This window comes from Podarcis vaucheri (assembly GCF_965113315.1).
Source record: "Podarcis vaucheri genome assembly, chromosome: 6".
Taxonomy (NCBI): Eukaryota; Metazoa; Chordata; class Lepidosauria; order Squamata; family Lacertidae; genus Podarcis; species Podarcis vaucheri.
In genome coordinates this window covers 53279667-53302808 of record NC_138764.1, presented here as the reverse complement: position 1 = coordinate 53302808, position 23142 = coordinate 53279667, and the positions used below count along the sequence as shown (strand labels likewise).

At 42.4% G+C, this 23142-nt stretch overlaps 1 protein-coding gene across 1 annotated transcript; it reads left to right on the top strand.

Moving 5' to 3' along the window:
- Positions 1-949: 949 nt before the first annotated feature.
- LOC309534537 (cytochrome P450 4B1-like) lies at positions 950-18504 on the top strand. The gene is made up of 12 exons (XM_082226767.1): positions 950-1901; positions 6846-6987; positions 7843-7887; positions 8872-8999; positions 11238-11368; positions 12575-12726; positions 13081-13187; positions 13615-13805; positions 14833-14966; positions 15584-15648; positions 16675-16757; positions 17086-18504. Exons 1-12 carry the CDS (start codon positions 1710-1712, stop codon positions 17252-17254), a joined length of 1539 nt encoding a protein of 512 aa, XP_082082893.1. The 5' UTR covers positions 950-1709; the 3' UTR covers positions 17255-18504.
- The last annotated feature ends 4638 nt before the right edge of the window (positions 18505-23142 follow it).

The following is a 23142-nucleotide window of genomic DNA, read 5'->3' as shown; positions in this document are numbered from 1 at the left end:
TTATTTACGGCTATTAGCCCATAAAATATGTACAACTCATCTGTGTTGTGTAAGACATTCAGATAAGGCTATATCCAGGACATTATTGAACCATTCCTCTTTAGGTAGCATCAGACATGACTTCAGTTGTTCCAATGGCCATCTAAGCCACCATCAGTAAGAACAAGTCAAGACATCACATGGCCCTTGCCCCCTCAATCGCCAGGTGGCATGTTTGATTCCATAGTACAACTATGCACTGTGTAGCATATCTGTAACTTGTTTTTCTACCCAGCAGCTCAAATGTGTACATTTTCCTCCCCTACCTGCTTCTATATTTGTAGCAGCCCTGGGAGGTGGGCTAGGTTATGTTAATATAGATACATAAGCAGCAGCAGGGGGCCCAATCCACATACAATGTACCAGGCCCAGGAAATCCTGTTGACGTCTCTGAGATTACCGTTGCTCCTGATCTGGAAATTCTCCCAGCTGGAGCATAACGCTGCAGCTAGACTGATGGTGGGGACAGACTACAGCCAGCACATAACTCTGGGGCTTAAAAGCTTTCACTGGATACCCATACCCCACTGGACCAAGTTCAAAATTATTGCATTAATTTACAGGGCCCCAAACAACATGGACGCAGGATACCTTAAGGATCCCCTGGTTTCATATATCCAGGGCTTTTTTTCAGAGGGAATTAACAGGAACTCAGTTCCGCCACCACTGCCATTCTAAGAAAACAAGGGAGGTGTTCATAGTGAGTTCCAGCACCTCTTTTTCTAGAAAAATAGCACTGTACAGTGGTACCTCAGGTTAAGTACTTAATTCGTTCCAGAGGTCCATTCTTAACCTGAAACTGTTCTTAACCTGAAGCACCACTTTAGCTAATGGGGCCTCCTGCTGCCGCTGTACCGCTGGAGCACAATTTCTGTTCTCATCCTGAAGCAAAGTTCTTAACCTGAAGCACTATTTCTGGGTTAGTGGAGTCTGTAACCTAAAGCGTATGTAACCTGAAGCATATGTAACCCGAGGTACCACTGTATATATCCTTGGGAAGTGATTTTGATTGGCAGAATGTCCCATGGAAAAAGCCGAAGTCCCCTTACCCTGATTCATAGCTCCAGTCAAATTTGCATAATTTCTGTATTTTTATTTTGTTTTCTACTGCATAAATCTTGTGCTTCTCAGCTCTTGCTATCAGAAGCTTGAGCTGTGCGATCTGTGACCTTGTGACATGGCAATACATTAGATAAATAATTGTACTTTCATACAATAAAACTCAGGTTAATGCTTGCAGAGTGTAATTATATGACCTCAACACACACACATTCACATCCAACACAGTCATATCTAGGAACTGCATTTTTTATGACTGAATAGATATTAAAGGGCACAATAGTTGTTACACTGTTTCTTGGCAGAGAAAAAGGAAAGCTGAAAGGGAGAATGTTATTGGTTGTTGGTCCCACCCAGTAGACTTTGGCTGGACTCAAATTACAGTTCCTATAGTCACTAAGTTTAATCTTTGAGGGAAAGTACGTGGGTGGTTCTTGCAGGCGAATACTTCTGATTTCCCTGGTAATGTACTAGAGATTACAGCAATTTGCAAAAAGATAGTGTTCAGTATTAGGACTAGAACTCCTTCTAGACCTGGCACTTTTAGCAATAGCAGCTCGGTGGAAGAAAGCACAGCAAACCAAGGTGGGAGTGTGAAAACTCTTCCAGAGATGGTCCTAAATTCTTCTTGGTCTTGGCTGCCTTGGGATTTATCTCATATTTTCCACTTGACAATTGTTTTGAGCTTTGCCTATGTGGCCCTGAAAGCTGTTCAGCTGTATCGGAAAAAACAGTACCTGGTCAAAGTTCTCAGCAGTTTTCCAGGACCTCCCGCTCACTGGCTATATGGCCATGTCAAAATGGTAAGGTGGCTGTGCAGGCGGTATGTGTGTGGCAGAGCGAAAGTGTTGGAGAAAGTGTCTTTATCTATGTATTTGCTAAGCTTTATGCTAAGAAAGTAATGGATCTATGCCCACATTCTTCTGTGTTATGTAAACATAGTGAGAAAAGTGCTTTTCGCTTGCTTTTTCTACTAACAGAGATTCAGGAGAAGGTCTTAACCCTTTCAAATGCAATGAAAAGTCTGCTTGCACTTTTGAAAGTGCTGTGTAATGTTTGTCCACATTTGCAAGAAGTAAATATTTTTGTGTGCTTTGGGACTCCCTCCCTATTTGTTGACACTAGGCAGGCTCCCTCACCACAGTGGTTTGGACACTGACTGAACATGTCTTTATTTCACCAAGCCTACTCAACCATATGATTTAGTGACCCTTATCTTTTAAAAAAGTTTTAGTGATTTTATCACTGTGTTTTAATTATGATTATTTCATACATGTTTGCTGTATCAACTAAGCAAAACATTCCCTTTTCCAATATGGTTTCTCCACTTAGTACTTTCTTTGTCCTCATACCACAGCAATACGTTAAATCACCCAAAAGGTTTCTGCTATGTGTGTGGAGAATTAACATTTAAATCTCAGAAACGAAGTTTCACTCCACTTGTTTGAAAGGCACGCACACTTTATTTTGGTATTGTGGTAGGTGATCAAGACAAACCATTGGCCCCATATATTTGTTGTAAAACATGTGTAACACTCTTGACAGCCTGGCTAAAAGAGCCATCTTGCAGAATGCAGTTTGTTGTACCAAGGCAGGTAGACTCTAAGGATGCTTGTGAACTTCTGCTGCCTGTTAGTCCAGAAACAAAATAGAGACATAAAACAACATCAGCACAATTTTAACTGCTTTCTTGAGCATTGGTTCCAATTCATATTTTGTGCTAAGAGGAATCCAGCCACAGCGGTTTCTCAGCTTCATGTCACATTTTGAAAGGATATTTTATATCAAATGCGCTGTTTCATTAATGCTGTCATTCAGTCTGTTTAAACCTACAAGACAGCTGGCTTGGGGTACTGTACCTGGTCTGTTGAATACTGACTATGTATATTCAGAAATAGGGATGAATAATCTCTCAGTCTCAGTATTGTCTGTTTCTTATTTGCATAGCTGTCAACTTTTCTCTTTCTTGCGAGGAATCCTATTTGGAATAAGGGAATTTCCCTTTAAAAAAGGGAAACGTTGACAGCTATGCTTATTTGTCCAAACTTAAATTTGGTTCTCTACATTTCTGCAGTAACTTGCAGATTATATATATTTTTTAAAAAAAATAATAAAATTTTCATACAAATTATTTAGCATTTTACCGTAAATGTCTCATAAGAAACACATTTTAATGCACTTTTAACTAATACAGTGGTATCTCGGGTTACAAACACCTTGGGTTACAAACACTTTGGGTTACAGACTCCGCTAACCTGGAAGTAGTACCTCGGGTTCAGAATGTTACCTCAGGATGAGAACAGAAATCGCACGGCGGTGGTGTAGCGGTAGCGGGAGGCCCCATTAGCTAAAGTGGTACTTGAGGTTAAGAACAGTTTCAGGTTAAGAATGGACCTCCGGAACGAATTCAGTTCGTAACCAGAGGTACCACTGTACACACATTTTTGCAAACTTTTTTCCCTATACTGTGCATCTTTGTACATTATTTTTACGTATGTTTGTTTTTATGCACACCTTTACCTAATATATACATTTTTCTAAACGTTATTTGCTTGGAGAACTGCACCACAAAATTCAGGTAAGTGTGAATTTCACAGGACGATTGTGTTTTGATTCTCATATTGTTTTGGAACATGAGAATTTTGCATATCCACCTTTAAATGTGAACTGAATCAGTATCCCTACTCAGTGGCGTAGCGTGGGGGTGCCAGGGGGGCCGGCCGCACTGGGCGCAACATGGGCGGGGGGGGCACTCGCACTAGCAGCTCTCTGCCCCTACTAAAATCCACGGGTTAGGGAGCCCGCGCTCGCTCGGCTTGGCGAGGAGGTCACGGAAGGGGGAGAGCGAAGCCTTCTGCCGCGGGCAAAAAAAGGAGAGGAAGCCGGGCGGCCAGGCGGGCAGGTGGGTTGGCTGGCTGGCTGGCGGGGGTCTGGCTGCGCCTGCTGCTGCCGTTGCCGCTGCTGCCGGGCTTTGACAGCTTGGCGAAGTGGAGGGAGAGGAGCTTTATGGTAATTGCGGCTCTCTCTCCACTGGCCGCCTGGATAGCGAGCCGAGCAGGGAGTCTGGCGAGGGGGCGGGAAGAGACTTTTCCACCTCGCCTGGTCAAAAAGGAGAGCGGAGTCTCCTCAGGGCGCCCTCAGGCAGGGCAGGGCAAGGCAAGCAGAGCGAGGAGGAGAGAGAGGGGAAGGGGGGGAAGCAGCCAGGAAACGCTGCGGTGTGGAGGAGGAATCAATTAAGGAGAGAAAGCGAAAAGCCTTGGAGAAAGGGAAAAAAGGAAAGAAAAGAGGCAGCTCCAGGAGAGCGTGGGGGAAAGAGAAGCCTCGCTGCTGCTGCTGCTGCTTGGGAGATTAAATTACTGTACTTGCCTTGCCCCGGGTTAGGGGGCACAAATTAATTGCCTTGCCCCGGGTTAGGGGGCGCAAATTACTTGCCTTGCCCCCGGGTGCTGATAACCCACGCTACGCCGCTGTCCCTACTCAGGAGTTCAGTTTACATTCCAAGCTAGAGAAGAGCTTTTGGGGGACACTGTACTCAGTTCAGAACATTGCTGAACTTTAAACTAAGTCATATTCCAAGGTAAATAAAAAAAAAATCCTTCCAGTAGCACCTTAGAGACCAACTAAGTTTGTTATTGGTATGAGCTTTCGTGTGCATGCACACTTCTGTTATCTGAAGATAAGGTGCTACTGAATTGATTATTTTTATTTTGTTTTGACTACGGCAGACTAACACGGCTACCTGACTGTAACTAGATCCAAGGTAAATGATTGCAACCTGCAGCAACAGCACTAGAGATCAGCTACAGCAGATCTGCCAGCCATTATGCTAAACCAAGCTGTAAGGAGTGCCTCATGCCATTACTTCCTCATATCTTGTTTGTTTCACACTTTTTGAAATGCAAGCAAGTGACAAATGGTGGAATTTCTCATCACGTTTGTACTAAAAGCTTTCAGCCATTGCCAGATACAGGGCTGAACTGCGAACATTTAAGTCAACATTCAGAAACCAAAGAATCTACTCAGCCAGTAGAAACAAACATTTCTTCCTGAGAGCACTTTGAAGGAAAATAATAGAGAACCTCATATAATCTGTGCTGAGCACGAAGAGCAGCATAAACAGCATGTTATCTGCTCATGACTTAAGGACTTTATGATGATATGATTATTCCACACCCATCGTACGTTCTAGAAGTATAACATTAACTTGGCCTTGACTGATACCTGCTGAATATTTTCTTATCATTAGGCACTTGTGGTTGGGGGAGAAACACACTTTCAGCAAAGTGACAATTTGGAATGCCACTCCATTGTGAAAAAATGAGAAGGATTCTGAGTGCAAAATTGCACAGTTGTGACTCATGTGTTATGGAATCTCAAGCTTTTAAATTCAGAGGGGGGCCATATTTTCTTTTTCCTAAACACAAGACTGGCATACAGAGTTTATTTTACTTTGAAAATAAAAGCCTGATCCATAACTAGGTCAAGACACTGACAGCCAACAAGCAATTATTAAATTACCATTGCTTATTTAAAATTGAAAATCAATGATGCAACTTCAACATACCACCTTAGACATTGTTCATGTATGCCAAGCACTCTGCAATCTTTTGCTGGCTCAAATGATTGCTTGGCAGGTGGCGGGGAAACAACACATTTTCTTTCATCAAGAGAACTAGGGAAAACCCTAGTTTTAAAAGAGCCTCTCTCCTCTAATACCCATGCTTATGATGGAAAACTCAAAATGTGTGCACACATTTATCACAGGCATATACCAGCTTCTCTCTTGTTAGTTTCTATACACTTATATGTCCCACAACAGTTCCAAGGTACCTTTGGCTTGCTAGATGTTGTTCAGCTACAACTCCCATCAGCCATAGGCACTGCTCATGCTTGCTAAGGCTGATGGGAGTTGTAATTCAGCAAATTCAAGAGAGCCAAAGGTTCTCTGCACTTGTCCTATTATGTTCTTTGTAAAATCCTACTGTGGGTCTAGTCACAGCACCCTCCACCCCTGTGCAAAAGCAGTAGCTATGGTGTAAAGGAACAAACATGACAAGACAATCATCTGGGATAAAAAGTGGTCACAACTTTATTGATTACAGGTATAGGTAGACTTTGGCTCAGGCATTGGGTGCATATCTATATTAGCCTCCTACTGGAGGACTGAAATTTTGAACAGGGTCATGCCATGTATTGTGGACTCCCCAAGACATGAATCTCTAGTCCCACATTCAGCCTCTACTCCCTGGCTCCCCTATTGGATGTGCAAATCTTTGCATTTGTGATTGATCTATTTCTCTTATGCAATCTTACCTAAAACAGAGGAAAGATTTGCACACATAAAGAAGCATAATCAATCATAAATGCTATATAATAACGTTATTATAATAATGGTTCAATTTATTTCAATTAGGAAACAATGGTTTTTCTAACTATTATTTGGTGGCTGTTTACTTCTTAAAATTTAGACATCAGTGGCTTTATCATTCTTAAGCAGTGCATGTTCTTCTACAGCTGTGAGGTTCAGTGCAGAACAGAAAGAAAGCGGGTTTTAAAAGACTGGGCTATTAAGACAGAGCCAAGGGGGTGAATAATTCCATTGTTAAATATGCATCCTAGCTTAAAGTTATAAACCATTTCATCATATAACCATCTAAGTCTGATTTCATCCTGAACTAAATGTTTAATCACGGTGTCCGAGATGTAAACTGACTACTGATTTTTTAAAAAAAATAATAATGATGCAGATGAAACCAGAAGAAGAATTCCTGAACATAGCAGCATGGACAGAAAAGTACCCACACTGCCATCCACTTTGGTATGAAACTTTCTTGGCTTTCCTGGCCCTCAACCACCCTGAATATGCAAAGGCAGTGTACAGCAGAGGTGGTAAGAAATTTGTATCTTACATCCTTCTGATCGTGAAGTTACATGAATATGCTAGAGGTTGTAAAAATTATCCATGCATTTATCTCTGTGCACTAAGTTGCACTGCTCTTTGCTTTTATTGAGATACAAATGTAAGTGATTCATATTTCAAGGCCCTCCTAAAGCAACCTTCCCCAAGCTGGTGCCTTTAAGATGTTTTGAACTACAACTCCCATCAGTCCCAGTCAGTGGCCTGGCCCTCGCTGTCAGGCAAAGAGCTCCAACTCTCAGGTCTAGTTCCCCTCAAGTCTGTAATGCTCAGATCAGATTAATAGAGAAGGCACATTGCAGGCTACAAAGTTCAACAGGCATATTAGAGACTTGCACACGCAACGCATTGCACTATGATTGAGTGGGCTTGGGGCTATTTGACGTCAGCACACTGTGCACGCATGCCCAGCAGCGTGTGCACATGATGTCAGCATGGCATGCTATGCGGTGGGTGGGTGCGCCCCCTGCAGAATTTGGGGGGCGGCCCTTTCAATATTGGGGATCCTGGCCACCTGCTCCCCCACTCGGTAACCCTGGAGACTTGAATACTTCCTTTTCGAAAGTGGGGGAAGCATGACAATTTGCCCAATGGGCAAGGAAAAGGTTGTTTGTCTTAATTCTCATGTGCAAAGATGTGGGAGTGTGCCTTGGATCTGGCTGCTGAAAAGCAAGGAGAGGCAAGTGAGGGAGCTCTGGGTGCCCATAGGAATCGCCTGGCTTGAGGAAACAGAGTGCAATTTAGCAAATGAAACATTTAAATGGTAAAAAATAGTTTTTTACCATCTTACGCTAAGCTCATTTTCTCTCATTTATCACACTATTCAGATCCTAAAGCTCTTGTAGCATACGACTTCCTAATTCCATGGATTGGTATGTATTTTCTCTCACTAATTTTATGTATTCCTGAATTTTAATGTGATATTCTTGCCTCGAGCATATACATATATTCTCAGCTTTACAAAGTTCAAACTTCCTTTGGGTCTATGGGAAGCTGCTAGTATTTGTTAAGCTGGTGCCTTCCCCACGGGTGCCTTCCAGGAGGCTTCAGTGCCAGCTTTATTCATTTGGCCAACTGATTTCTGCCCGTGTTGCTGAAGAATCAAACTCTAGTATGTTTCCCTACAATCTCAAAAGTCTGTCCTTATAGAGTCTGTGAAGATGGACTTCTCGGGTTGTAAGGAAATATACACACTGCATTCCATGTTTCAGAAATCCTTTATGTCAGGGAACTGACATCGGAGCCAGAGGCGGAGGGAAGGCTCTCAAGTGATGCTGGAGAGGGACCCAGCAGGGAGAGAGGCAGCTCAGCTGGGGAAGGAAATCAGCGCAACACCAGGGATAAAGTGGGGCAGATGGGGGAATCGGCGAGAGGGCTCTAGGACTCTACGCTGGACACCAGCGGGGAGAGCACGGGTCCTCCGCTACCCACACCCTCCCTGCGCAAAAGACTTCTGCGCAGGGAGAGTAGGAGGAGACTTGGCGTCAAACAACTTTTATGCTGGAAAAGGTTTAAGAAACGCCCACTGACAGATTCTGCTAGCGACTGAGGCAGCCACGAAGTGAAGGGCTGTCCAGACAGGAAAGGTTTAACAAGCCAACTTAGCCAGGAGTGGCGGTAACTTACGCACGAGCAACCCATATTCATTACACTTTAGTAGGTAAATAGATTCTTAACTTGAATTGTTCCAGCAATTAAGTCCCTACTTCAATGGGTCCTGGGGGGATCCTTCTACTATAAAGCCTGTCATCTGTAGTGGATAATTTCCCATGTGACCCTGACCCTGGTGTATGTGCCTACGAAAGACAACATTATCTTGGGCTTCTGTTCCTCATTTTCCTTCCTTTCCTTGGCAGGAAGGGGGCTTCTCATTCTGAATGGGCCAAAGTGGCAGCAGCACCGGAAACTGCTGACTCCCGGATTCCATTACAATATTCTGAAGCCTTATGTGACTCTTATGGCAGAATCAGTCAAGAGGATGCTGGTAAGAAACCCCACTGCTACTTTCAGGAGGTCAGCTCCAGTCTAAGAAGTTCCTCATCCACCTTCATGTTCTCAGTCCTGCTTTGAGCAGACTCAGAGGGCCTTTAATTTCTCTTTTTCTCCTCTGACATACCATGGAGATTTTTTGGAGTCAGAAGCCCCCATCAAAGTGTGAAGCTAGTTGAGCAGCCCTTTGGGTCTCAGGCAATGAGTTTGCAACAGCATTGAATTCTAAATTTCCTTCATAAACCTGTGAACCTTAATATTGTTTTAATTAGTTCATTCACTTTCTCAAGATAAACGGATGGTCACCATTAGCTTTCTTTCTGTAATATAAAAATGCATCACTTTGAAGGGTTGGTTGTTCAGTGTTGTATTAGCTAGAATTGTATGTCAAAACTGTGTTTACGTTTGCAGACTGTGTTTTGACTGGAATGCCTGCTATCACCCTTTCCTTTATAGTCCTGTGAATTAATGATCAATTCATTAGCTCCTGAGAATCTCCTGATCTGCCTTCTTTGTTTCAGGGTACACATTCTTTTTTTTTTTTAAAGTATTTATTAAGGTTTTAAGTTTACAAAAAGGCAAAAGAAAAAACACCAAATTAAACAATGACAAAACAACACATCACAATAAAAAACAGAAAAATAGAAACAATTAAAAACAAAAGAAAAAACAAATCAAGCCTTCCCATAACTTATCTTTCATTTGCTTGTTTCCCTGACCTCCTCACACCTCCCTTATCCATTATCCATTTCAGCAAATCTTTTCCCTCTCTTCAAAATTTTTATCCTGAAAATTTATCTTGATCTTAATATAAGTTTACTTTCCCTCTTTTCACCAATTAACAGTCTATTTTTCTTAAATCTTTGATACATTTTTGCTAAAGTCACATAGATTCATTCCAACATCATTCTAACATTCATTAATTTTACAATGTTTCTGTAAATAGTCTTTAAATTTCTTCCAATCTTCTTCCACCAACTCTTCTCCCTGGTCTCGGATTCTGCCAGTCATTTCCGCCAGTTCCATATAGTCTATCACCTTCATCTACCATTCTTCCAGAGTGGGTAGATCTTGTGTCTTCCAATACTTTGCAATAAGTATTCTTGCTGCTGTTGTGGCATACATAAAGAAAGTTCTGTCCTTCTTTGGCACCAATTGGCCGACCATGCCCAGGAGAAAGGCCTCTGGTTTCTTCAGAAAGGTATATTTAAATACCTTTTTCATTTCGTTATAGATCATCTCCCAGAAAGCCTTAATCCTTGGGCATGTCCACCAAAGGTGAAAGAATGTACCTTCAGTCTCTTTACATTTCCAACATTTAATATCGGGCAAATGGTAGACCCGACCCTGAAGCATACAGCTGAGTCTCTCTCAAGGGACAGCTGCACATAATCTTAGCAAAACCATTTCCCAAATGCAAGGATCATTTGCAGGGGAAAGTTAATGGGCAGCATGGAGAATGCTCAATTCTGTCTCACGCCTCTTCATTCTTCCCCAAATTTCCTCCCCACAGGCTTTATGTGTGTTCCTGAACTAGGCTTACGAGCCAGTAGAGGAAACTGCCCAGCAGACAGTGGTGGCTGATGCACATTGCGACCAGGAGGGTAGAAGGCAGGGTGGTCAAAAATAAGTGGCACCAGAGCAAATGACAGGCAGAGCCAACTAATCTTACTCCATGCCGAGTTCTAGAAATGCAACACTGAGGCTATGGACACAGGCATGCCTTTGACTGGTTATACGTAAAAAGGCACGTGGGTGGGGTCACCCTGAGGTTGATGGGACAGTGCTCCAGTCATCCTAATGAACTAGCCTCCACTGCTAGGAGGGGTCTAGGCAAACTGATGTATGGGGAAAGGGTTAAGCACCTGTACTTCTCACCCAATGATTCTCCTTTGGAAATGCTCTCTGCCATGCCATGCCTTAGTATTATGGGGTAAGGATCACTGTCATTACCTTGTAATGTGCAATTTCACCTTCAGTGATGTGAGTACATGAAAGGACCCAGAATAAGAAATAATCAAAACACCTCAGAAAATAAATATAACTTATTCTGCAATTAACTAGCAAAATCCATAGTTGGGCAGCCACTGACATACTTGACAATCTAACGTTTTCATATATTGACCACAGCAGATCATTTATTGTTTCAGTATCTAATAACGAATCATCTAATCATTCTAGAGACTTTACCAGAATGAGACGTCTCATTTCTGTCCCTTTCCTAAAACATTAGGATACATGGGGAAAGCTGGTACCAAAGAATGGCACAGCATCAGTGGAGATGTTCGAACATGTCAGTCTGATGACTCTTGATACTATTATGAAATGTGCCTTCAGCTACCAGAAAAATGCTGAAACAGACAGGTGAGTATAAGATGCCTATTTAAGGCAAGGTGGGAGCCACAGGCCGATACAGTCTTTCCTTTTTGTGCCATGGGCTAGCAGTGACATGACGCTGCAATCACCACTGCAATCTGTATATGGTTAATGAAGCCATTCAGGATGTTGGCCATCACTACATCATTCGTGAGCAAATTCTATAGTTTAACTGTGCAAAGAAATACTTTCTTTTGTTTCTGATGAATCTTTCAACTGTCGGCTTCAACAGATGGCCCTGGGTTCCTTCCTCTAGCCCCTGGGCCAATTTGTTTGTCCTTATTGTGGGATAACCAGCCTCACATAACCAGCATGCTTGGGTCTAATTAATGCATGAAGGGGTTAAGACCATAGCGTAAGCTGTCCTGCCAGGCTTAGCTCACCTTGGAAGAGAGTAGGTAATCAGAAACTAATTGGTGAGCGACCTGGCTGCTGAATTCTGCACCAGCTGAAGTTTCCAAGCTGTCTTCAGAGGCAGAAATATGTATAACGTGTTGCAATATTATAACATAGAGGTTACCAAAGTATACACAACAGAAGTTGTGTATCCAGATAGGGATACAGCTAGGCCACTAGCTGAAGTTGATGGAAGGAACTCCTTGCCACTGATGCCACCTAGGCTTCAAGTGACAGCAAATGATCCAGAAGTACCCCCAAATTATATATCCGTTCCTTCAGAGGGCGTGTAACCCCATCAAGAGCACACAGCCTCCCATCCATCCAGTCCAAGGAACCACTCACTAACAGTGCTTCAGTCTTATCTGGATTGAGCTTCAATTTCTTGGTGCTCATACCAAGGCAATTTATTGTCCCAGCACTGCCACACCTGCAGATGCAAAGGAGAAGCAGAACTGTGTTTAATCAGCATATTGCTGACAACATACTCCATAACTCTGGAAAACTCTGGAAAACTCCACTCAGGAGTTCCATGCAGATGTTGTGGGGGATAACATTCAACCCTGATGAACCCCACATTAATGGCTCTGTGGAGCTGAGAAGAACTCCCCAAGTATCACCCTAGGGAAACACCCATTGAAGAAGGAGTGGAACCACTACAAAATAATGCCACTCATCCCTACCTCCGATCTCAAATAGAAATGGAATTAGAAATGGGACTTTTAATAAACATGTCATCTTACCTTTTTTGTCTTCATTTTGTGCTTATATTTGTTTCCACTTTCCTACTGTCCACAGAGATAATTCCTACATTCAAACTGTATTTGATCTCAGCTTCCTGTATTATGAAAGACTGAAAACACCTTGGCATCACAATGATCTCATTTACCGGTTGAGCTCCAAAGGACGTCAGTTTTACAAAGCTTGCAAAATAGCCCACCATCACACAGGTATATATCTTTTACTCCCTGGCAACAACTTCTTCTTCCTCCTCGTCTCCCTCCTCTTCTTCTTCTGAGCTAATATATAGATTTATTTCATAATAGAAAATTCAAAAGCAAAAACATACTGTTTCAGTACCATTAGGAAAATTAAAAATTGTAACAGTGTCAGTATGATGCACTAAGGGCATATAAAATGTAGGTGTGAAAAGAAGAAAAAATTAAAAAAACAATTTAATATGGGTTAAATGATTAGTAACACATGGACTTATTAGGAAAATGAGAAATCTAAAAAGGTTGAATATATTTGCTTGCCTCTTACACATAGCTTTATTCATTTCATACTGTTTGTTTTCAATGCAGAGAAGGTAATAAGCGAGAGGAAGGATTCCCTCAAGAATGAGAAAGAGCTTGAAAAGATTCTGAAGAAGAGGCATTTGGACTTCCTGGATATTCTTCTTTGCGCAAAGGTGGACATTGTAGAAATAATGCACCTATGCCTGCCATACTATATTGCTAAGGGCTTTTCCAGCCATCACTATTCTGTTCAGATGACATAGCCCAAGCAAAACTCCCATGGTCTGCAATATATACATAACATTGTAAGGCTGCCATCACACTGTAGTTTGTGTGGCTGCTGACAGGTGGCCATGTTAACTCCAGCATTATGGCAGAATGGATGGTGGGCACGTGAGTGAGCAAGCACCATTGGTGGCAGGTGGCCCAGGTGAGCTGTTTAATTGAGAGGGTGGTGCTTCAGAGAGCAGCTTGGCAAACTGCTTTCTGAAGCACCTCCCCCTTCTTTGATGTGAGCTGGGAGAGGGAGGAGGGTCTTGGAGAACTTTAAATATTGGTTCTCACCAATCCTATAAAACACTATGTTCCCTGTGCGGTTAGGATGAAAATGGAAATCCATTGTCAGATGAAGACATACGTGCAGAAGTGGACACATTCATGTTTGAAGGTCATGATACCACAGCTAGTGGAATCTCTTGGCTCTTTTATTGTATGGCCCAGAACCCTGAACATCAGCAGAGATGCAGAGAGGAGATCATGGAGCTTCTTGGGCAACAGGAAGAGATACAATGGTCAGACTAAATTCTTGTTCAACTTTAAATGTGTATTTCCTGGGTCATGTTATGAGGTTTCTGAAGGAGAGCAACACCGCAGAGTACTTTAGGATTATAGTAGTCTGACCACAATGCCTCAGGTTGAGTAAGTTCCAGGGAAGATGGGCCAATCCTATACTGTAGGAAAAGAAGCTCTGATTTCTATTTCTATATTTAAATCACTGCTATGGCTGCTGCACGGATGTACTGTAGCTAGTGTGGTCATGCTTGTATCGCCAAAAATACTGCAAAAATCAAAATCTATTATCAAAAAGAGACAGCTCTTCAAAAAGTAGGACATAATTAGCCACCCTCACCCATTACTTCCATGCAGAGGTAACACAGTTACAACAGATGGGCTATGGACTGAATCCACCAATACTCCTGGTCTCTAATGTCCTGATAACTTCTAAAGAGGGGAGCCTCCTCTATTCAGGTGGGATTCCTGCATGATTTGCTTTCCAGGTAGAGTTCCTGCATGGTTTAATTTCCCATAACAACACCGCCCCCAGTTTTGTATGCTGTATTTCATTCAATCAATCAATCAATCATTTAACTATTTACTGCCTTTCTCACACTATAAGAAACAAGGAGTCTAACAGAATAAATTAAAATAAATACACCTAAAACCCCCACAATCAATATATTTTTTTTTTAAAAAAGTGCATAACCCTGCTAAAAACAGCCCTACAAGCACAGATATTCACTAATATATGCATCTCCATGCATGCTTTAAGCTAGCATGTGCATTTTTGCACTTGTTATTTGGCTAGAGAAGTGCAAATTACGAAGGGTGGCTGTGTTTCAGTTCACATGTTGTTCCAGATAGTGTGAGTAAGGCAAGTTCACTTTTAAATATGAACTGAATCAAATTTCTCCCCTCTCCCCAACACTTGCATTGAGCAAGGACAGCTTAGACAGTGGATTCCACTCCGACTCCTTTTTCCTTCACCTTAATAAAACTTTATGTGACTTAACTCCAGTAATTTTGGGCGGTGTCTTTAAGGGACGACTTGGGAAAGATGACGTACAGCACCATGTGCATTAAGGAGAGCCTTCGGCTTTATCCTCCAGTACCTCTTATAGCACGAGAACTGAATTCGCCTGTGACTTTTGCTGATGGACGAACCTTACCAAAAGGTAGGTTTCCCCTCTCTCCCTTCTGCAGACTTCCTTTGAACTCACCCCTTCCTCTTCCATCTTCATTCTTACACTGTTCTCATTATTCAGTTCCACTGTCTTAACTTCCATCAAGGGTGGCTAACCTTTTGTGGTCCACATTCACCCTTGGCCTACCTTGTGGGGCTACTGACAACTGTGATGCGGCCACCCCACACTCTTGCATGCACACACTCACATCCGTGCACACAGGGAATATGTGGAGGACACACACAGTTGTGCATGCCGACACAGAGGTACACAGCCCCTGTGTTCAGAGGGACAATTTCTGGAGCTGCTAGGCCTTAGATGGACCATCTCTTGAGGCCCCACCTACACCTAAATGAATTCCTTGGGCAAACAAACAAATATTACATGACCAGGAAAGCACAGTCGTATGCTTTCCAGCTGCCTTCCTGTACTCTGTGCAGAATCATCCTGGTTATCCGTACAACAGCTCTGAAAATCTGCCAGTCTTTGCAGCAAGTTATTGAGAATGAATGTTTTGGTAAATGCCACTGGATAGCAATTAATTCTCATTACATAATATCACTGCTGATGAAATGATACTAGATGATGTGTCTCTTTTCCCCCCACAGGCTTTCTAACTGCATTGGATGTTTATGGTCTTCACAGAAATCCTGAGATTTGGGACAATCCTGAGGTAATAATAAAAGAAGAAAAGCCTAAGCAAGACCTTTCTGGTGAGACTGAGAGAAGTTGACATGTTCTGAGAAAAAGTTGGTGGAATAAGTGCCATAGACACATACAATTTCTTTAAGAAAAGAGGTCAATTGTTTGTCACACTAACACTGTGTGACTAGATGTGTGGATTTATCCCAGCGTTTTGTTTTACCAGTTTCTTGCTTGTTTTACCTTAGTAAACACATCCAGAAGTATTCCAGTTTGGAGGTGAGAAAGGCACATTTAGTCCATTGCCTGATATCAATGGCCTAATGCCAAACTATCTAGTTTAGTGTTTCCCTCTACAGAATTGGATAAGAACAGTATGAGGAAGATACTGTACTAATAAAGTAGAAGGACAGGCCACATATTATGTAGTTATGATTCTTAAAATGTTGCTTAAGCACTCACAAAATGGCAAAAATCTATTGCGAAAAGAAAACCATTGCAAAATGTATTGGCAAAGCTGCTGTAGAATCCTAATCCAGAAAACATTCCTAATCCATGTCAGGAGCTATGGAAGTATTCTGCCAAAAATCCACCCACCCACCAGTCCCTAAAGAGCAGCTTACAAAATCTGTGTAGGCTTCCCTCTCCATTCAAAGAGCAACTTCAGGAGCAACATCAGTATCACAGCAGGGGGGAAAGGTTAGCATTTCCCTCCCAGCCCCTGCAGGCCTGTTGCTGGTCAGACACCCCAATGACTGTGTACAGTTTTAAAAACATGCACACTGATGCAATTAACATCAGGTCTCATTTGGCCTGGGCATTTATAGATGTGAAGGAATTTTCCTTCAGATTACACTGGGGAAAACATGTTGCTAAGAGTGCAGTCCTATAATCCTATACAGAACTAGGCCCCATGGAGCTCAATGGGCATTGTGACCTGGTAAGTGGGTATAGAACAGTATTCTTTTTTGTGAATGCCCCTTTTTCCTCTAGCTCTTTTGCCACTATATCTGTTGCCATTCTAATACAAAGTTCCATGACTTATTTTCTGCTATAGGAATTTAATCCTCTAAGATTCTCCACAGAGAATTCAAAGCATCGCCACCCATATGCTTTCTTGCCTTTTGCTGCAGGGCCAAGGTAAATATTTTCTCACCTATACTTTGCACTGTTCCCTCCATAAAAGGAGACTTTTACATTAATCTTCCATAAAAGACACAACTGTGTTCAAGGCTTATAAAACTGTGTGTGAGTCCACAGCAAAGCAGAATTAACTGCCAGCATAAAACAATATACTCAAATTCCTAAAAGGGTGGGGCATACAAAGGAAAACAAAGATGGTGCCAGACATTCATTTCTGGGAAGGGAAACCTAAAAGTGAAGGAGCAACAACCGAAATGGCCCTGATTGGACCCTCTCCAGAATGCTCTTCTGTTTGTAATGTAATGTTGCCCTTCATTCTACTCAGGAACTGCATTGGACAACAGTTTGCAATGAATGAGATGAAGGTTGCTCTTGCATTGACCCTCCTGCACTTTGAGCTTTTTCCTGATCCTGCCAACCTCCCGATTCCCATGCAGCAAGTTGTCACCCGATCCATAAATGGGATACATCTGAAGCTGAAGGCTCTCCACTGATGGCTGCTGTTACCAGAGTAGTAATGCTTGCTTCTGGACTCTCAATTCCTGCCAATAAATACATACATACTGCCCCTGATAAAATATGTAAACATCCTACATGCAAAGAATTATTATTACTGTATTTTCCAATAACATTGATCTGGATCCAGCCATGACGTGGGGAAAAAGTGGGGATTTAGCGCCCATAGGGGGGAACATATTAGAATGTGTGAGTGAAGGTTCCAGCTGCCACAAAGCACCAGCTGCCACAAAGTTGTTCCGTCATTTTGAGCCAGCAGCTCCAGCCGAATCAGAAAGTCTTCAGGACATATTCTAGACAGTGAGCAAAGACAAAGCAGCAGTCAGCTGGCGATAGAGAATCTATTCAATCCCTTGTGGTCCTGGCTCCCCAGGAGTTTCTCTGTTTTTCTATTGGACTGTGATGTTGATCTTCATCTGCGTCGCTCTGAAAGCCATCCAGCTATTTCAGACAAGGCAGAACCTGATCAAGGGTTTTAGGAGTTTCCCAGGACCTCCCAGCCACTGGCTGTATGGCCATGTTCACATGGTAAGGGATTCTCTGACTTTCCTGGTGGGATGTTGGATCTCTCTTTGTAAAATTGCATTTCTCGATAAGGAAATTGACTGGATTCTGTGTTACCAGCCACCATTCAGTTGTGCCTAAAGAGTAGGGCACTGAATAACTACTTTCTGGAGCATTGGTTCCAATTCATATTGTGTGATCAGAGGAATCCAACCACAGTGCTTTCTCTGCTTCATATCACATTCTGAAAGGATATTTTCTATGAAATGTGCTGTTTCATTATTGTTGTCATGCAGTTTGTTTGCGCCTGCAAGGCAACTGGCTTAGGTACCACAGCACTGGTTTGAGAGACCAGGCTCTTAGAACTTTAGTCTGGGTGGGCTATCCTGCCCTGTAATGTGGCTGGCCAGGGAACGTAGAATGGCCAGACACTGGGACGTGACATCTCTCACCACCTGTGAGGGACCAATAAGTATTGGTAGGCACCATTAATATTAATATCATGCAATGCACTTCTGCTCTTTTTATGAAGGGAATTGTTGTCCTCTCTAGGCATACAGAGGCTGGTTCAAGATCCAGCACCATTTCCAAATATAGATTCTTTCAGTATTTTGAGACTGCTGTGATTGTAATTATATTGTTTGGCAATTCTTTTAAGCTCTCAGTCCAACCAGGTCATATTCAGAATAGACTTGTGGAAATAAATGCACTTGATTAACTTAAATCCATTGGTTTCACTGACTTTGTGGCTTGGAATGGAGAGCTTGGGTTATTTACAATATAAACTCTGATACCAGGGCTTAATATGAATGGATTTATTTTTTTACACATTTTATATCACAGACCTAGAAATACTTTGGTCCCCCCCATAAAACAAAGTATATATATCATTCAGCTTAATAATATATATGTCATAACTATGGTATTACAAGGATTATACAGGGAAAAGGCTGATCGTTTAGACTTTCTCATTCCCTCTCCATGTTCTCACATCAGCTGTTCTGGGGGAGGAGTCCTGAAGACCTTTTAATATGTCACGATTATTTCTTGTATTTTAAAATATGTAATTTACCTGTAAATCATCTTGGAAGATATTTCCTGTACTGTGGGATATAAATAACTGTCATTAGAGAAGAATAAATAAATAACTCTAGATGTTGCAAATAAACAAAAAATCGCATTGACTTCTTCTACATCTTGTGGAAATGTGTTAACTGTTTTTTAAAAATCCAGAGACTATTTTCTTCCCTATGAGAGGTTTAATATCTGCCTCAAATGCGCTCCTTTGTACCATTCGTCCTTGTGGCTTCTTCTCTGAGTATCAATTAATTCTAGGCATACTAGGTACTTCCTCTGATAAAATATCTTAAGCATCTTATACGAAGACAATTAAAACTACATTTCCCAATAACAGTGATCCTAATTAAGATGTAAAGTGGGGAATGGGGGAAGATTCTGGGCCCACAGGGAGAAACAAAATAGAATTTGGGGGCTGAGGTCCAAGCAATTCCCAGATTCTTACAGCTCCAGCTGCCACAAACTTGTTCTGGCATTTTGAGCCAGCAGTGCCAGCCAAACCAAAAAGTCTTCAGGACTTATTCTAGACAGTGAGCAGAACAAAACAGCAGTCAGCTGGTGATGGGGAATCTAATCAATCCCTTGTGGTCCTGGCTGTCGGGGAGTTTCTCTCAGTTTTTCTATTGGACTGTGACCTCCCAGCCACTGGCTATATGGCCATGCTCACATGGTAAGGGAATCCCTGACTTTCCTGGTGAGATGTTTGGTCTCCCATTGTAAAACTGTGCAGAACAGAAAGAAACAGAAAGAAAGCAGGTTTAAAATCTGATTAATGATTCAGATGAAACCTGAGGAGAAAAGAACTCGTAAAGTCAAATAAATGAGAATTCGGAGCCCTATTCTTGCTCATCCAAATCTGCCCCTTTTTACTAACCCATGGGAGAAGGTATGAGAGCCATTTAAGGACAGCTCCCCAGTGTGCCAAGATTCCTGGATGAGAATAATATCAAAGCCAGTTCAGAATGTAATGAAACTCAGTTCTCTGGTGGATGAAGCCTAGCCAGCCACGGTCCAGGTGCGTTGGCCAATCTTTTGCTGTTCTTTTCATTGTCATGCAGCTACTTTCGCAGGCAGGTAATTGAGGCTGCCACTCCCTCGTTGCTGGCAAGTACCGTAGGTTATTGCACCTCCAATTCTTGCCATGGCTCAGCAAAATCAGATTGGTAGATAAAGCCCATTACAGGCTGCAAGGTTCAACAGGTACATAAGAGACTTGGGTACTTCCTTTGGGAAAGTGTGGGGAGCGCAGCTATTTCTCCCATAAATGGCCGGAGTACCCAAGGCTGGGCAAAGAACTGGGCACAGCTGGGCCTGCAAAGGTTGTTTGTCTTAACTTGCATTTGCAAAGATGTGGGAGTGTGCATTGGATCTGGCTGCTGAAAAGCAAAGAAAAGCAAATGAGGGAGCTCTGAGTGCCCATAGGAATCACCCAGAATGAGGCAACATAGTGTAATTTAGCAAAGCATTTAAGTGTGTTCTTACAAATACTGTTTACCATGTCATGCCAACCTCGTCTTCTCTCATTAAACTATTCAGTTCCTTAATCTCTTGCAATATACAGCTTCCCAATTCAATGGATTGGCCTGTATTTTCTTTCACTTCTTTTATGCATCCCTGTAGTTACTGTGATATTCTTGCATCCAGCATATACATATATGCCCAGCATTCAAAGTTCAAACTGCTTTTGGGTCTACAGGAAGCTGCTGTAGGTCAGTATAAGATGCCTATTTCAGACAAGGTGGCAGCTCCATGCAGATACAGTCTTTTTTTTTCTGTGCCATGCACCAGCTGTGGCATGAGAAGCAAACCCACAGTTGCAGTCAGCTCTGCAACCTGCATATGGCTATGGATGCCATTCAGAATGATGGCCTTCATTACATCTTGGGGAGTAAATTCTATAGTTTAACTGTGTGAAGAAATACTTTCTTTTTTCTGTGATGAATCTTCCAACAGTCAGCTTCAATGGATGGGCCTGGGTTCCTTCCTCTAGCCCCTGGACCCAATTGTTTATCCTTATTGTGGGATGACTAGCCTCATATAACTAGCATGCTTCAATCTCATTAATACATGAAGCGGTTAAGGCGATAATGTTAGCTGTCCTGCGAGGCTTAGCTCACATTGGGAGGGACTAGGTAATCCCAAACTAATTGGCAGCCAGTTCAGTCAGGCCTGGATTGCTGCAATATGGTTGCAACCTGGTGAGTACAGGCTGAAGCTATTGTAACTGTATTCAGAGATACACCCTATATATAACATGTCACAATAATCTAACATAAAGCTTATATAATTGTAATGGGTATGAGTTACTCGTGCGTAAACTGGTGCCTTTCTCGGTTAATTTGCCTTGTTAAAACTTTCTGACTGCGCAGCCCCTTCTCATGGTGGCTGCCTCAGTCACTGGCAGAATCCGTCAGTAGGCGTTTCTTGAACCTCTTCCAACATAAAAGTTGTTTGACACCCAGTCTCCTCCTCCTCTCACTGCGCGGGAGTCTTCTGTGCAGGGAAGGCATGGGTAGCGGAGGACCTGGGCTCTCCTCGCTGATGTCCAGTGAAGAGTCCCTGAGCCCTCTCTCCACTTCCCCCGTCTGCCTCCCTTTATCCCCGGTGTTGCGCTGATTGACTTCCCCCTTTACTGAGCTGTTTCTCCTTCTGCTGCTGGGTCCTTCGCCAGCATCATCTGGGAGCCTCCCCTTCGCCTCTCGCTCTGATGTCAGTTCCCTGACAATAATAATAATAATAATTTTACCCACCTATCAGACTAGGTCACCCCAGCCTCTCTGGGCAGCTTCCAGCATATACAGAAGCATAATAAAACATCTATCAATAAAAACTTCCCTGTACAGGGCTACCTTAACATGTCTTCTACGTGACTTTTTAAATATGTAACAAATATTTGTTGTAGCTATTAAATATGTAATTTAATTGTAAGCCTTCTTGGAAATACTGATTTCCTGAACTATGGAATATAAATTACTGTGATAAGAGAAGAATGAATAATAAATCTAGACGTTGCAAATAAGAAAAATTATCACATTGACTTCTTGTACAACTTACGGAAATGTACAGTGGTACCTCTGTTTGCGAACGGCATCCGTTCCAGAGGCCCCTTCGCAACATGAAAAGAGCGCAACCAACAGTGGCGTGTCTACGCACATGCGGGTTGTGATTTGCCGCTTCTGTGCATGCACATGATGTTATTTTGCACTTCTGTGCATGCGCAAGCAGCGAAACCTGGAAGTAACACTTTCCGGTACTTCCGGGTCGCCGCGGGATGTAACCTGAAAGAACGTAACATGAAGCGGACGTAACATGAGGTATGACTGTATTAACCATTTTTTAAAAAAAGGTTAACTAAGCAATCTAAATTTACACAAACTACCATAAGACTAAAACAATAATTTTATAGAAAAGGAGACACTTTTTAGATATAACCCATGCATTTTTCCTTTCTTGAGCTAACTTAAGCTAACCCCAGCTGGGAATCCATAGCTTAGTCCAGTAGCAGGTCTTGAAGAGCTCCAAGCTGCTAACTTACTTCAACCAAACGCAGAGCAGTGCTCTTTTCCACCTTGAGCCCCAGATGTTGTTGGCCCATAACTCCCATCATCCCTGACCATTGACTAAGATGGTGGAAAATTATATGGGAGTTGTGGGCAAACATCATCTGGGGACCCAAAGCATATTTTTGCAAAGCAATGTCATTAATAGAATGTGTTGTTTGGTTTCATTTTCCCAAATACATGCAGTGTATGTTGGAGAACTACACCACAAAATTCGGAGACGGGCAAATTTTGAATAATGTGCTTTGTTTCTTATATTTTATTGTTTGAATTTTAAAAACAACAACAACAAAACAGAAATTGAATCCAATATGTCCCCTATCACTATTGGGGAATTTGCAGCTACTGGTATAAAGACTTCAGTTCCTGAGAGGAGACTGGTTCAGGAGATGCCTCTGGCTTGATAGGCCGTTTTCCAGAAGTATAGGATTCAGTCCATGCAGATGATGAGGGAAGCCCAACTGAAGCAGGGGTTGGCGGACAACATTTATTCAAACTGGAAGAAGTTGCTATTCCTCAGTAGAAACATGGAACAAAATATGAGGCAAACGTAAAACCGAAAACATATTTTCTTTGTGTGGACAGGTGGGGTCCCCAGATCCCGAGGGGTCGCCCCCGTCATGTGGAATAATGACTCAAGACAACGTGCTATGGGATTAAATTGGCCACAACTTTATTAAATTTCAAATGTGGGTAGACCTTGGCTCAGGCATTGGGCGTTCTCC

What these genes read in the sequence shown, in the direction of transcription:
- LOC309534537 (XM_082226767.1), top strand. Translation starts at nt 1,710, where the DNA reads ATGGTCCTAAATTCTTCTTGGTCTTGGCTGCCTTGGGATTTATCTCAT. An exon ending in AATCAGTCAAGAGGATGCTG is followed by an intron (nt 9,000 to 11,237) that starts GTAAGAAACCCC and finishes CTAAAACATTAG; the next exon opens with GATACATGGGGAAAGCTGGT. An exon ending in ATATTCTTCTTTGCGCAAAG is followed by an intron (nt 13,188 to 13,614) that starts GTGGACATTGTA and finishes CTGTGCGGTTAG; the next exon opens with GATGAAAATGGAAATCCATT.